This window comes from Panulirus ornatus, chromosome 14, assembly GCF_036320965.1.
Source record: "Panulirus ornatus isolate Po-2019 chromosome 14, ASM3632096v1, whole genome shotgun sequence".
In the NCBI taxonomy this organism is placed as follows: Eukaryota; Metazoa; Arthropoda; class Malacostraca; order Decapoda; family Palinuridae; genus Panulirus; species Panulirus ornatus.
Genome location: NC_092237.1, coordinates 9277301 through 9293579, shown reverse-complemented (window position 1 = coordinate 9293579; position 16279 = coordinate 9277301). Strand labels below are relative to the sequence as shown.

General features: G+C 48.8%; 1 protein-coding gene across 2 annotated transcripts in view; it reads left to right on the top strand.

The window, feature by feature from the left end:
• LOC139753289 (uncharacterized) overlaps positions 1–16279 on the top strand; it is a 111616-nt gene that overhangs the window by 57928 nt on the left and 37409 nt on the right. For both annotated transcript variants that reach the window (XM_071669572.1, XM_071669571.1), the window contains exon 3: positions 5267–5377. In XM_071669572.1, the coding sequence (XP_071525673.1) occupies positions 5267–5377 (111 nt within the window). The remainder of the gene's footprint in view (positions 1–5266; positions 5378–16279) is intronic.

The following is a 16279-nucleotide window of genomic DNA, read 5'->3' as shown; positions in this document are numbered from 1 at the left end:
TTGGTGGTGAAGGAGATTCGTGAGCACTGTTGTCGTAATGCTGGAGATGTTGGATTGATGGTGGTGGTGGCGGCGGCGTTGGAGTAGGAGTGGTGGTGGCTGTTGGAGTAGGAGTGGTGGTGGTGATGCTTGTGTGTGTGATGCTGTTGGCGGTGTCGCGCGACCTGGGAGTACCTCACAGTTGACCTGTGACCCCGGCGGCTTTCTCTCTGACCCGACCCTCACCCATCCGCCCCCCCCCCCCCTCCACCCCTCTTCTACTCCACCACCATCACTCGTCCACTCCACCACGGCTGCACTCCACGTTCATCCACCACCGCCTCTCCGCCCACGCCAGCTCCTCCACCCACTCCATCACCCCCATCACAAGAGACAAGAGGAGAGACAGCAGTGAGGAACGGATGTGATCGACAGCAATAAAGAACGTTTAGGAACTGTAAATATGTCAGAAAACAGAGAAGAACGAGACATGAAGCAGAGAAACGAGACATGAAGCAGAGAGAGACGAGACATGAAGCAGAGAGAACGAAACATGAAGCAGAGAGGAACGAGACATGAAGCAGAGAGAGACGAGACATGAAGCAGAGATGAACTAGACCGGAGCCACACCAGGGAAAATGGAACCTTGCAAGGGTCTGATGCTGGTGTTTTGGGCGGCAAGCGATCACCTACGCAAGTCTTGCGCCCGTGGCCGTCGTTTGACTCCTACTCTTCGTGTGTGCTCTGGACGCGCTGCCTTCATAATCGTATTTACTGATGGCTCTCCGACTTGTTTGCATCGTCCAGTAGTCGTAATTAATGCCCGGGGGGGGGGGGTGTCCGGCGGTCTCCTGTTGCTAGTCCATTGTACCATTCTTGAAGGATCACTTCCGGGAGAGGTGTTTTGGGGAGGGGAGGGGCTGTGCTGCTGGTGTCTGTGCCGTGAGGTTCTGTTGCTTACGAGGGGCGTCGTCGGCATTATCGCCTGGGGTCTTAGCTGAGGTACTGGTGTCTCTGCGTCCATTCTGTTGGTGTGTCTGCGTCAACCGTATCATGTCTCCTCCCGTCTTCCGAGACGACGCTACGCGTGCAATCTCTCGTTTCTCGTTTCTCTCTCTCTCTCTCTCTCTCTCTCTCTCTCTCTCTCTCTCTCTCTCTCTCTCTCTCTCTCTCTCTCTCCAGATAGATTGTCTATTCCGTACAACGATTTCTTATTTTTTTTTCCATCGACCGTTCTTTTTATCCAGTGGTTTTCAGTCTTTCCAACGACGTTTTCTCTTTCCAATCTCTCTCTCTCTCTCTCTCTCTCTCTCTCTCTCTCTCTCTCTCTCTCTCTCTCTCTCTCTCTCAGAACTTAGTACACTCTTAACGACCAAAGAACTAGAGAGCAGAATTAACCTTCACCAGACGTGGTGGTAAAGGCCTATACTAGTATACAAATTGATAACTGAAAAAAAATAAAAACACACATGAATTGTGGCATTTGAAACGAAATGTAATTTTGGAATACGTAGGGACTTCCCCGTCAGTTTTGTACTCCAGTAGGATTACTTTATTATGTTGCATTGAAATCTCCAACTCCATGGTGAACTTGAGGATATGATATATATATATATATATATATATATATATATATATATATATATATATATATATATATATATATATATATATATATATATTATATATACACTTGGTCATGCTAGGTGCATGGTGACGTCCTTGACTGGGCCTTTGTCTATGTGCTCAGTGTGGGTAACATGAGTGCATGATGTGGTGTGGGTAACTTGGAGTGTAAGATGAGGGAAACATGAGAAACTTAATGTGGAAACCTTTTTTTTTTTTTTTGAGCGCATGACGTGAGGAAAACCTAAGTTGCTTGTAATGGAGACGTGAGTCCATCCACAGTGTTTATGGAGCTTGAGTTCATGATGGCCAGAATGCATGAAACTTTTGTGTGTGTACACAAGAAATGTTCGTGGATCAGTTCACTCACCTTACCTTACGTACAATGGTGTGTACATGACGCCCATTGTACGGAGACTCGCGTGTTTCCAGGTCATGCACATTGGTTCGAATCCAAAGCCCTTGCATGTCGGGTGGACAGATATATTGGAGGGAGTGAGGCAAGGCCGGAGGAGGGGTGGTTGGGGGAGGGCGGTGGCCGACGTACCCTCCACGGCTGGGTGCTGGAGGAACCGGGTCCTCTTGCACTGCTGGAGGAAGGGGGTTAGGAGGTGGGTGGTTGGTGTTGTACTTGGGTTTCATGAGCGGTAGAGTTATTGTTATTGTTGTTGTTGTGACACAGGTGTCATGAGTGGGGAGAGGGGCGGGGCGGTGTCATGTGAGTGGCCATATCGAGGGGCGGGGTGTGGATGGGGACGATGTCATGAGCAGCTAAGAGGGAAGGGGAATGGGTGGTCTTCATGAGTGGCCAAGTGGGGTTAACCCTGAGTCGTGAGTGTGTGTGTGTGTGTGTGTGTGTGTGTGTGTGTGTGTGTGTGTGTGTGTGTGTGGAGGGGTAGCGTAGCCATGTGTCATGAGTAGCCAAGTGGGAGGCCAGGTATCATGAAAGGCTGTGTGTGGCACCTGGTGTCATGTCTAACCAGGCGGTCGGTCGGTTCCTCGCGTCATGACGCTGCAAGTGGTGTGGTGTCAGGTGTCATAAGCAGTAGCCAGGTGTCTTAATTTCCAGGCTGCCCCAGGAGGGGGTCAGGTGTTGGTGGTGGGTTGCCACGCTCAACACCCACCCTCGTCGTCCACCACCACAACCTCCACAACACCGTCTCGCAAGTCGTGGTGGTTAGGTTTACCAGAGAGAGAGAGAGAGAGAGAGAGAGAGAGAGAGAGAGAGAGAGAGAGCTGGGAACTTCGTCACTCAAACTTTAAAAATGCCGTAGACCAATGCCAAATGTTTACCCTTACCCATTAGTGTGAAAAAAAGAGAGATTCGAGTGGGGAAATGTTCGCGAGGGATATAGGACCCAACAACCCCCTGTGAAAATAGATAAATGCATACTCACCCTTTGTGACCCTCAAACCCTGGCTGGCTGGCTGGCTCTGACCAGCTCCTCCCTTCTACAGCAGGAAGGTCCTCCCTCCAGGGTTTTATATACGCTACATTTGCCAGTTTTTGGCCAATCCCTCTGCAGTATTGACGACGTGCATGATCATGCGACGTGTCCGTCTCTCGTGAACGGGTTACTTAGTGTAGGGAATATTCGCCAGGTTCGCTGCGTGCGTGGAACGCGCAGTCGCTGCTGTTCGCAACGATATATTTTTTTCATCCCTTACCAATTATTACCTCTAGTGCTCTCTTCCGGTACGTTAAGTAGCCGCGAATAAGACGGCGAAGTTTTTTTTTATCCGTGTCTCGTCGTGTATCATTATCCGGAGTTATTTATAATAATGGCGAGCCAGAATGGCGTATAATGACAACAGAATTCGTGACTTGTAACACTAAGACTGGACCCTTGCGTCATGTTCACCTGCCTGTTGTACTTTTGTCTGACGTTAGAATTGATGTCTGTCAACGGCTCCCTTGTCATTAACAAAGAAGCGGTACCGTGTATATGAAACGAAGTAAGACGAGAGCTTTATTTGTGGTGTAATTGAAGGTTTAAAATGGATGTTTTTGTAAACACGGATTGAGCCGTAGTCATGCCACTGCGTCGATATCGACTCAGCTGACGAACGGCTTGACTATTCTTCTGCCAGCCACTCCACCCACCAGGGGCTCGGCACGTATAGTGATGGCTGATGGATGCGTTCGGCCGGTGACTGGATTATTATAGCCTGTGAGAGGCTTATCCTCCTGTATTTTCAGGGTTTTAAGGTCGCGGGTGCAGCAGGAGACGTTGGTCCTGCTATCCCAGATAACTGATCCGTCTCGCAAGTCCTGTCGTGTGAACTGTGTCACGGTATAAATATCAAGCCCAGAAAGCAGTTAAAACTAGAACTCTTCATGTTTATCAGTCGATTCCACTGGTCGAGGGATCGAATTACGATACCATGTGTTATCTCAGATGTCGACACTATTCAGCAACTTGAACGTAGATTAGTTTTTTTTTTTTTTACTAAGGAACGTTACCGTACCTTTTATCTCTTTATTAGTATCGTTTCCTGTACGTATCATATGCCATCAGTTGACGTATGACCTGATTTCGTCTTATGGTTGGCATATTAAGGCTAGAAATTCACCTTTGCCAGCAGTCGTTCAGAAGGTGGGTTGTCAGTCACCTCATTTACTTACGCGATGTTTCAGCTGCAAGATAAAGTCCTGTGTACCTACGAAAGCCTAGTTCTCTGAAATAGATATAAGTTAGGAATTGGTCTAAATGTGACATAGGTTAGTATCACAACATTGTAGCGAAACGCTACTAGGAAAAGGGATCACGAGATTCTTGAGCGCTTTCTGGTATTACCACATCTTGAGAGGACTACTTACAGAGCTCTGTAACTTTTCCTCTAAATAAGTGGTAATATACGAAAGCGCCCAGGATGCCTGTGCTCATGTGTAATAAGGGAGTTCTACACTCGTGGGGCCCCATCACTCTCTAATCTCAGACAAATGTAGATCATTTTATGCTGTTCATATTCTCTATATATCTTTCCCTTTCGTTCGTCCATTACTCTTATATCCTAAAAGTACTCCATTACAGCGTTTCGGACAAGTTTCTTGCTTAATAACGGGTTATGACCTTTGGTTATTCTGTCTATACGGCTTTCAAAGAACTGTACACTGCTCACATCATCATCAAACAGGTTTAGAATCTTAATGGATGTCATCATTTCACCTTTTGAACTTCCCTGGTCCACGGTGGGCAAATTTAAGACCTCTATAACATTTTCCTGATACTTAGATGTCTTAATATGGGTACCATCCTTGTTGTCCTCCTCTGGACCTTCTCTCTTAGTTCTTTGTGACTTTAGTGAAGAGACGAAACTTGAGCAGCTGTGTGTGTGTGTGTGTGTGTGTGTGTGTGTGTGTGTGTGTGTGTGTGTGTGTGTGTGTGTTATGTTGTCATGTAACACAGCAGGACTAGGGTGTAGTGGTGACGACTGGTGCAGGTGGTGATTTCACATCTTTGTATAATAAACACTGGGGTTTATATTTTTTTTTTTGTATCTCTAGTATTTACAACTATTAAAAACATCAATACAGATGTAATTTAACGTGATGTTATTTCATGTACGTGTTTCAGCCTCACCCATGTTTTGGTAGGATGAATTTGGTCATATGACGCTACTGCTGTTATGTGAGTGACCTGTTTTGTATCGTTTGCAGTGGACCTGTACCTGTCACCTGTCGAGACCTACTGTGAAAACATCGACTACCACATCTTCAACGAGGACAGCGACACCTCCCAGTTCACTGAGGACGAGATGGTCAGACTCCGTAAGTACCACTCGAGAGTATATGTTCAGTTTTCCATCATGCTGGCTTTATAGGTGTCCTGAATAAGGCCTGTCCACCTTCTTGAAGGGTAGCTGGGGCACTCCTGTGGGCTGTCGAACATGGAACATTTATTATGCTCGTTGCTTCGTAGAATGTCTCTCTCTCCTGGCGTTCATATACGTGTCGGGGTGTAAAAAAGAATGGCAAATGACTTGACAGAGTGTGTTAGAACAGTGGACGGAGGTGGAAGTCGCTTATTTAATCCTTCTGAGGTCATCCGATAAGTATTTCCTCCTTGAGTCAGAGAGAGATACTAACACCCCCCCAGGCTACAGCAGCAGGCGCAGCAGGAGGAGGAGGAGGAGGAGGAGGAGGAGGACTCGGGGTGGAAGAAACGACCATAAAAGAGAGACTGACTAGGAATAAAAATGAAGGTCTGATACAAATCCGGTTCTGTTTAATACTGACCTTGGTGAGCGGGTCATCTTACTGCTCCGTCCGGCTAGTCCTCTCATGTACGAGTTTCAGGTCTCCCTGAGACGACCAAGGTCCCCCGCGTTGATGACCCTAGCCTAGGTCCCTGAGACGACCAAGGTCCCCCGCGTTGATGACCCTAGCCTAGGTTCCTGAGACGACCAAGGTGCCTGCGTTGATGACCCTAGCCTAGGTCCCTGAGACGACCAAGGTCCCCCGCGTTGATGACCCTTGCTTAGGCCATCTGGCGAGACTCGTGAAGGCTCAATTGTGTGAGGGTATTCATGTGTGGGTCTGGTGTGGTCTGAACCGCGGGGTCGCACCAGGAGCCAGGAAAACTTGGCCATGAGCCATCCTGGCCCCTCGACCACTCATCCACCGTCACAGCCCCACTCTCTCTCCTAAGGACATCATCGTCAGGGGGGACTGACGGCGAAGCACACGACGCCTTCGGGAGACTTGACGACGCAGCTGGAGGGACGATGCCCCTCCCGACATGTTCGTGGTTTGATGACAAATTAACCCACAGAAGACCTGGCCGTCGAGGGACAAGGCCTCCTGTAATGGGCGTGGACCTGGCGAACAAAATGATAAACAATAGCAACAACTGTGACGAAAGAGAATGTGTCTTTGAAGTATCATGTGGCAATACACCAGACACGTATCTGTTGATGTTGACAATATAGAGCTTACACCTGGTGTAGCTGACAGTGTAGCTTGCACCTGGTGTAGCTGACAGTGTAGTTTACACTGATGTAGCTGACAGTGTAGCTCATACCTGGTGTAGCTGACAGTGTAGTTTACACCTGGTGTAGCTGACAGTTGCCTTACAGTGATGTAGCTGACAGTGTAGCTCATACCTGGTGTAGCTGACAGTGTAGTTTACACCTGGTGTAGCTGACAGTTACCTTACACTGTTATAGCTGACTGTATAGCTTACACCAGTTGTAGCTGACTGTATAGCTTACACCAGTTATAGCTGACGGTATAGCTTACACCAGTTATAGCTGACGGTATAGCTTACACCAGTTATAGCTGACGGTATACCTGACAATATAGCTCACACCCCTTGTATATAACAGTCTAACTTACACCTGTTTGTTTCTTGTGGGGGAAACAGTGCACATCCCTGAATAGTTGGATGGGTCAAAACACACACACACACACACACACACACACACGCACACACACACACCTGTCGTTGGCTGTGGTAAGTGTAACATATCACCGCTTGACTGTCAGACGCGTATGGCTGTGAGGGACACCAGTGGCACGTGCAGCTCAACACCTGCCAGCGGCTTGCAGGTGGCGTGGAGGGCACATGTACTGGTCGGTCGCCAGGTTCACCAGGATGATGGAACGTCTGTGTCGCTTGGGAGTCTCAGATATACAAAAATACACAACTCTCTCGTTCGCCATCTTGATACGCGTCTTCGTCAGATGGTACATTCAACATCCCTCCTGAGTGGACGGCTTGCTGGTTGGTATACGATTTCGTTTACCTCCTCTGTTTTACGGATGCTGAGCTCCATCGTCACGAATAGGCAGTGTGGAGGTACGCGTCGCTGGCGAGATATATATATGTATGCGAGATATATATATATATATATATATTTTTTTTTTTTTTTTTTTTTTTTTTTTTTTTTTTTTTTATACTTTGTCGCTGTCTCCCGCGTTTGCGAGGTAGCGCAAGGAAACAGACGAAAGAAATGGCCCAACCCCCCCCCCCCATACACATGTACATACACACGTCCACACACGCAAATATACATACCTACACAGCCTTCCATGGTTTACCCCAGACGCTTCACATGCCTTGCTTCAATCCACTGACAGCACGTCAACCCCTGTATACCACATGACTCCAATTCACTCTATTTCTTGCCCTCCTTTCACCCTCCTGCATGTTCAGGCCCCGATCACACAAAATCCTTTTCACTCCATCTTTCCACCTCCAATTTGGTCTCCCTCTTCTCCTCGTTCCCTCCACCTCCGACACATATATCCTCTTGGTCAATCTCTCCTCACTCATTCTCTCCATGTGCCCAAACCATTTCAAAACACCCTCTTCTGCTCTCTCAACCACGCTCTTTTTATTTCCACACATCTCTCTTACCCTTACGTTACTTACTCGATCAAACCACCTCACACCACACATTGTCCTCAAACATCTCATTTCCAGCACATCCATCCTCCTGCGCACATCTCTATCCATAGCCCACGCCTCGCAACCATACAACATTGTTGGAACCACTATTCCCTCAAACATACCCATTTTTGCTTTCCGAGATAATGTTCTCGACTTCCACACATTTTTCAAGGCTCCCAAAATTTTCGCCCCCCTCCCCCACCCTATGATCCACTTCCGCTTCCATGGTTCCATCCGCTGACAGATCCACTCCCAGATATCTAAAACACTTCACTTCCTCCAGTTTTTCTCCATTCAAACTCACCTCCCAATTGACTTGACCCTCACCCCTACTGTACCTAATAACCTTGCTCTTATTCACATTTACTCTCAACTTTCTTCTTCCACACACTTTACCAAACTCAGTCACCAGCTTCTGCAGTTTCTCACATGAATCAGCCACCAGCGCTGTATCATCAGCGAACAACAACTGACTCACTTCCCAAGCTCTCTCATCCCCAACAGACTTCATACTTGCCCCTCTTTCCAGGACTCTTGCATTTACCTCCCTTACAACCCCATCCATAAACAAATTAAACAACCATGGAGACATCACACACCCCTGCCGCAAACCTACATTCACTGAGAACCAATCACTTTCCTCTCTTCCTACACGTACACATGCCTTACATCCTCGATAAAAACTTTATATATATATATATATATATATATATATATATATATATATATATATATATATATATATATATATATATATATATATGTGAGCACCACCTTCCCTCCTCCACCGCAGTGAGTTGAAGGGGGTCCGAGTTGAAGGGGGTCCTTTCAAGGGTTGTGTACACAAACCCAGTATCGATGAAAAATATCGATAGTGGGCTAAGATTTCTTTTTTTTTCTTTTTCTTATTGTCTTAGTCTGACCTGACGTACAATTATGTGTCCTTGACGTGGCCGTATATGTTGGTCGTGGCTTTGTTCGTAGACATTCTGTCGTGGGAGGAGAGAGAGAGAGAGAGAGAGAGAGAGAGAGAGAGAGAGAGAGAGAGAGAGAGAGAGAGAGAGAGAGAGAGAGAGACAAGCTTATAGTCTCGACCACTGCTCATTCAGTATGTCCTCCTGTACCTGGTCTTTCCATGGGTCTATCCTGTAGGGCTTCTCTGCACCCTGTTTCCTCTCCCCGGGTCGACGTGCAGTCGCAGGCATCAGTGATGAACTTCTAAACACGAACCAGACTCTCGCCCCAGAAGGGGAGTGACGAAGAAGAAGAAGAAGAAGAAGAAGAAGAGAGAGAGAGAGAGAGAGAGAGAGAGAGAGAGAGAGAGAGAGAGAGAGAGAGAGAGAGAGAGAGAGAGAGGCGCGCCTCCCTAGATAACTGGTTTGGAACCTCTCGTGCCTGTCAGAACCCACTCATCCTTCCTGGATATATCCCATTACCTGTGGGAGAATCAGAAACAAGTGGCATATTTGTGATGCTTCGTATCCTCTGGTTTCCTGTCCTTCCCTGCGTGTGAACCAGAGTTCCCTCGTGTGTGTGTGTGTGTGTGTGTGTGCGCGCTAAAGATTCGAGTAATTGCCGGGGTGGTAAATGAGTCATTTATCGTGAGAAAGTCAGATTATTGAAGCAGTTAATGAGGGTATGATACACATGGTTAATTCACAACAGCCACCAAGCGGAGAAGAAGAAAATATTCGAAGGAGACCGTAAGGTGAAGAGCCCCTTGGGGTTACCTCGCTTTGTCCCGGATGTACTGGTGGTGGACATGAGAGTTGAGGATCCAAGTCCACCTCACCTTCCATGCCTTAGCTGAAGAGCACCTAGAGGGAGGAGGGTGTATGAGGGACACTGAACATAATCTAGTTCGGTTCTCCAGCGTGACCCCACGTCTGCCTCCGACGTCAACTGCCATTTCAGAAGACTCGGCTGCTGCTGCTGAAGCTGAAGTTGAGACAGTACGAGGGTTTGTTTCGGCATCGCTGTGATCCTAGATGGTCAAGGATGACTGTACAAGAAGCGGTATAAGTAATGAGAATTACCTCGAGAACAGTGGTTGACGTACAGGCAACAGGAGGTTCAAATAGAGTACATCTGTTGAAGATCTTGTTAAATGTGTTTATGGTTGGTGTTTGGTGCCACTGTGGGGGGGGAGGGTGTCAGTGGTGGAGTTGTCTTACAGGTGATGAAATGCTGTGGTAGATGGTGGTAGTGGTGGGTTAGACTGTGACGAAGGCACCACATGGTGGTAGATGGTGGGTTAGACTGTGACGAAGGCACCACTTGCGTTCTCGCTGGCGGCGGAGACGGTGGTGGTGGTGGTAGTAGGCTGGGGCGCCCCTCCCGGAAGCCACCCCGATCCGTGTCATGGTCGGGTTGTGTTGTTGCGAGTCCAGCCAGCTAACGTCTGTGTGGGCTCTGGACGGAGGTTGGGTCCTCCTCCTCCTCCTCTTCCTACTCCCTCCCTCCCACGGCTGCCACCAAATGCCAAATGCTTCCAGACCTCCCTCTTGACACGAGTCGTCCGTCTCTCTACCACTGCTCCAGCATCTTGGGGCCGGAAGCTGTGGTAGTCCTCTTCCGGATGTCTCCTGTTGGGTGACTCTTGTTACGTTGACGTAGTGTGTAGCAATACTGATGGCTTTCCTTCCTTCCATCATCATCTCTCTCTCTCTCCCCCAACCCTCCTCCCCTTTGCATGTGGCCAAGGCCGTGACAAACTACTCTCCCGGTGTAATGAGGTGGAATGATATTCCATCAGGAGCCAATGATTATGGTCATTAAGGAAGTCATTATCGCCCCATTGCATCAGGAGTTCATGATTTTATCTCGGTCAGCCATATTCAGTTTGCCGTGAGGAGACAGACTGATGGAATTTTATGAAGAGGTTTTGTTTATGAGAGAGAGAGAGAGAGAGAGAGAGAGAGAGAGAGAGAGAGAGAGAGAGAGAGAGAGAGAGAGAGAGAGAGAGAGAGAGTCATTCTCAGGAAATACGACTTGCCTAACCGCACGAGACCTGCAATGTTGGCCATCTAGTGGTCGCCAGGGCCCCACCCGGCGGACGAACCACTTTGGCCAGTACTGCTACACCTCAGACCCAGGTATTCTCAACAGCCCTCAGCTCCGGCAGTATCTCAGCAGCCCTCAGCACCGGCAGTGTCTCATGCAGCCCTCAGCACTGGCAACGTCTCATGCAGCCCTCAGCACCGGCAGTGTCTCAAGCAGCCCTCAGCACTGGCAGTGTCTCATGTAGCCCTCAGCACCGGCAGTGTCTCAAGCAGCCCTCAGCACCGGCAGTGTCTCATGCAGCCCTCAGCACTGGCAGTGTCTCATGCAGCCCTCAGCACTGGCAGTGTCTCAAGCAGCCCTCAGCACTGGCAGTGTCTCATGCAGCCCTCAGCACCGGCAATGTCTCAAGCAGCCCTCAGCACTGGCAGTGTCTCAAGCAGCCCTCAGCACTGGCAGTGTCTCAAGCAGCCCTCAGCACTGGCAGTGTCTCAAGCAGCCCTCAGCACTGGCAGTGTCTCATGCAGCCCTCAGCTCCGGCAGTGTCTCAAGCAGCCCTCAGCACCGGCAGTGTCTCAAGCAGCCCTCAGCACCGGCAGTGTCTCATGTAGCCCTCAGCACCGGCAGTGTCTCAAGCAGCCCTCAGCACCGGCAGTGTCTCATGTAGCCCTCAGCACCGGCAGTGTCTCAAGCAGCCCTCAGCACCGGCAGTGTCTCATGCAGCCCTCAGCACTGGCAATGTCTCAAGCAGCCCTCAGCACTGGCAGTGTCTCAAGCAGCCCTCAGCACTGGCAGTGTCTCATGCAGCCCTCAGCACCGGCAATGTCTCAAGCAGCCCTCAGCACCGGCAGTGTCTCAAACAGCCCTCAGCACCGGCAGTGTCTCAAGCAGCCCTCAGCACCGGCAGTGTCTCAAGCAGCCCTCAGCACTGGCAGTGTCTCATGCAGCCCTCAGCACTGGCAGTGTCTCAAACAGCCCTCAGCACCGGCAGTGTCTCAAGCAGCCCTCAGCACCGGCAGTGTCTCAAGCAGCCCTCAGCTCCGGCAGTGTCTCATGCAGCCCTCAGCACCGGCAGTGTCTCAAGCAGCCCTCAGCTCCGGCAGTGTCTCAAGCAGCCCTCAGCTTACATCATCCTTGATCACTGGGCGGGAGAATGTTATTGCGGGCAAAATAGCAAGTGTTACACTGGATTATGAACACGACTGTAGGGTAGAACATCAGGTGGCTGCGAGAACATCTAGGGATTAAGAGGAACGTGAGGAGGCTAAGAGAACATGACAACACCAGAGGAAAACATGAGGAGGCTGCAAGAACATGATGGGGACCAGAGGAAGACAAAGAAGGTTGTAAGATGATGATGGAACCAAGGGGAACATGAAGACCTAACAAGAACATATGATGGGACCCCAAGGAAAATGAAAAGGCTACGAGAACATGACCGGGCCTGAGGAACATGAGCGGAGGAGGAGGAGGGAGTGTGTAATCACTTCCCCCAAACCCGCTACTGAACTCTTGAAAGGTAACGCTGGCTGGCGACCGATTTGAAGCGCCCAGACACCAGGACGATCGCCACCAGTAACCTCCTCCCAAACCATTATAAGTATTTTGTCGCTCATACAGTTGGCTCGGACGGAGCCATATCTGTGTCCGAGTGACCCACACTTCGAACCAGCGGTGGTGTGGTGGTGGGGGACTTGGCCTGCTGGATATTATCCGGGGTAAATACGTGTGTGTGTGTGTGTGTGTGTGTGTGTGTCCCTCCTGCCGGTTCCATGGGGACAAAAAAAAAATGTATCGGGTTAGATAAGAGGGAAGCAAGAGGGAGTTCGATGGGGCCTGGGGCCTAGAGGGAGAGAATGAGTACCTGTCTTGGGTTAGGAGGGAGGGAATGAGTACCTGTCAGGGGCAGGAGGGAGATTATGAGTGTCTTATCAGGGCCAGGAGGGAGGGAATGAGTATCTATCAGGACCAAATGAAGGAGAGACGATAGATCTCTAGGGCTGGAAGAGTACGTAGAGAGATCTTGTAGGCTTAGGTTCGGCTTAGGGAAAGAGATAGATGGAGGGAAGATTTTTCTGAGCCCGGGTGAGAGAAAGTACATTATCCGCGCTAAGAAGGAAGGAGAGAAGAAGGAAAGAAAGAAAAAAAAAAGGTCTTTTAACATCTAGTATAAGGAAAAAAAGGGAGATGGATCTGGAATAGCTAGAAGACGAGGTCCCCTTGTAGCCTGTAAGGGGAGGAAAACAGAGAGAGAGAGAGAGAGAGAGAGAGAGAGAGAGAGAGAGAGAGAGAGAGAGAGAGAGAGAGAGAGAGAAATGTCGGTCATGTCCATGAGCAAAGTCCTGTTACAATCAAGAGTGAAGGAGGATAAAACTGGTGGAAGGTCTGGGAATGAAAGAATGTCGGTGAAGGATAATGACTTCCTCACGAAGGGTCACTGTGATGTGTGTGGTCACTGGGACGTGGACTTACTGAACATATTACACGTATGGAAGGGCTGGCTTCCTCTGGCTCCAGACAATCATAGGTCCAGTTAGACACACACACACACACACACACACACACACACACACACACACACACACACACACACACACACATATATATATATATATATATATATATATATATATATATATATATATATATATATATATATATATATATATATGCAGAAGCTGGTGACGGAGTTTGGTAAAGTGTGTGGAAGAAGAAAGTTAAGAGTAAATGTGAATAAGAGCAAGGTTATTAGGTACAGTAGGGTTGAGGGTCAAGTCAATTGGGAGGTGAGTTTGAATGGAGAAAAACTGGAGGAAGTGAAGTGTTTTAGATATCTGGGAGTGGATCTGTCAGCGGATGGAACCATGGAAGCGGAAGTGGATCATAGGGTGGGGGAGGGGGCGAAAATTTTGGGAGCCTTGAAAAATGTGTGGAAGTCGAGAACATTATCTCGGAAAGCAAAAATGGGTATGTTTGAAGGAATAGTGGTTCCAACAATGTTGTATGGTTGCGAGGCGTGGGCTATGGATAGAGTTGTGCGCAGGAGGATGGATGTGCTGGAAATGAGATGTTTGAGGACAATGTGTGGTGTGAGGTGGTTGGATCGAGTAAGTAACGTAAGGGTAAGAGAGATGTGTGGAAATAAAAAGAGCGTGGTTGAGAGAGCAGAAGAGGGTGTTTTGAAATGGTTTGGGCACATGGAGAGAATGAGTGAGGAAAGATTGACCAAGAGGATATATGTGTCGGAGGTGGAGGGAACGAGGAGAAGAGGGAGACCAAATTGGAGGTGGAAAGATGGAGTGAAAAGGATTTTGTGTGATCGGGGCCTGAACATGCAGGAGGGTGAAAGGAGGGCAAGGAATAGAGTGAATTGGAGCGATGTGGTATACAGGGGTTGACGTGCTGTCAGTGGATTGAATCAAGGCATGTGAAGCGTCCGGGGTAAATCATGGAAAGCTGTGTAGGTATGCATATTTGCGTGTGTGGACGTGTGTATGTACATGTGTATGGGGGGGGTTGGGCCATTTCTTTCGTCTGTTTCCTTGCGCTACCTCGCAACCGCGGGAGACAGCGACGAGGTATAAAAAAAAAAAAAAAAAAAAAAAATATATATATATATATATATATATATATATATATATATATATATATATATATATATATATATATATATATATATATATACCCAACCCTGAGCCAGATATACATTTCATCGACCCATCCCTAGAGGCGGATTAACATCTGGGTTGACTGTGGACCGAATGCTGTAACCAAGATTCGAACCCGTGTTCACCCTTGGTGTGGTGTGGTCTGTGGTGGGTCGTGCTCATCGGAGTGCCAGTAGAGGCATTGTAAATATGGGCTGTGCTGGAAGTAGGGTAGGTAATAAGAGTTTATTTTGGGCGGGTTGTTTAATGGTATGTTCTGCGGTGAATTTGGTGATCGCTGGCCGTAGCGATGCGTTCCAGGGAGGTGATCTTGGTGACAGCAGTGTGGCCTCTGGTGGTCGTGGTGATATGATAATGTAGGAGGAGGGAGATGATAGATAGTGTCGTGGGCTGTGGTCTCTGGTGCTCACTGGCAGGTACTTTTGTTTGTGTGTTGATGATGCTCCTGTTATGGTCTTCGGTGGGTCTGGTGTGGTCTTTATGGTAGAGTTGGGGGTGGGGGTCTTGATGTGGTCTTTATGGTGGGATAGAGGTGGAGGGTCACATCATGGTTATGTGGTGAGGTAAGGAATCCTGATGAAGCATCCTTTCTGCACCATTGCTTCCTTCCCTCCCCTCCTGACGTGCTGTGGGGCGGACCTCAGATCTTCCCTTGGGAGTGGTGGTGGGTCCAGGTCGTCCCATTGTAGTTGCCGTGGTGGTAGCGGGGAGGAGGAGCGCACGACACACAGCTGCAGCAGCAGCAGCAGCGGTGGTGGAAGGAGGCGGTGTGGTGCGCGGCAGACCTACATACGTACATGACCTGCTTCCCGCACCACATTTCAGCACCCCCCCTCTCTCCTCCCTTCCCAGCTCCCCACCACAGCCACCGTACACTCTCCCATCTCCCCTTCCCTACCTGCCGCCACTCCTGCCCCCTCTAGCGACCACAGTAAGCATCAGATCTCAAGGAAAAAGGATATATACATATCCTTGTACACCATACTTCATTATCCTGCTTTTGAATCCTTCGACGTTGAGGAGAGGGGGTAGTCTCAGGGAGTGTGGAGTGGAAGACACACACACACATACACACACACACAGTGTGGAGGGAAGGAGGTTGATAGGGAAGGAGAGGGTAGTTAGGGAGGAGGAGAAGAAGGAGGGAGGGAGATGGAGGTGTTTCATGGTGATGTTTTGTCTCTCTTGTGTTCCATCGTCCGTCGTCCATGATAGCCTCGTCCTCCAGTCAACAGGAGACAGTCTACTGTTTTGTTTTGCCTCTGGTACTTATATAAAGTACGAAGGCGTTTCTCTGTAGTGTAAGTACCTGCAAGTATTCTTATTTAGGAAGGCTTTCCGTACACCACTTCATGTATAGTGAAGTAGCTGTTGTCCAAGAGGTCACTGTATCATGTACTGTAATGCGGGTGTCTCCATGTCTAGATGAACGTACGATTAGGACTGTGATGCGCCTGGAGATGGCACCGCTGATACGTCTCGCTTATCGTTACGAGACCGTTGGTGACGTCACCGTTTGTTTACCACCATGGACGTCAAGGGTGTTGTCAACAAGACCCCCCGTTATACACCTCCTTCATCCTAGGACTCCAAGCAGACTTTGGAGAGTAC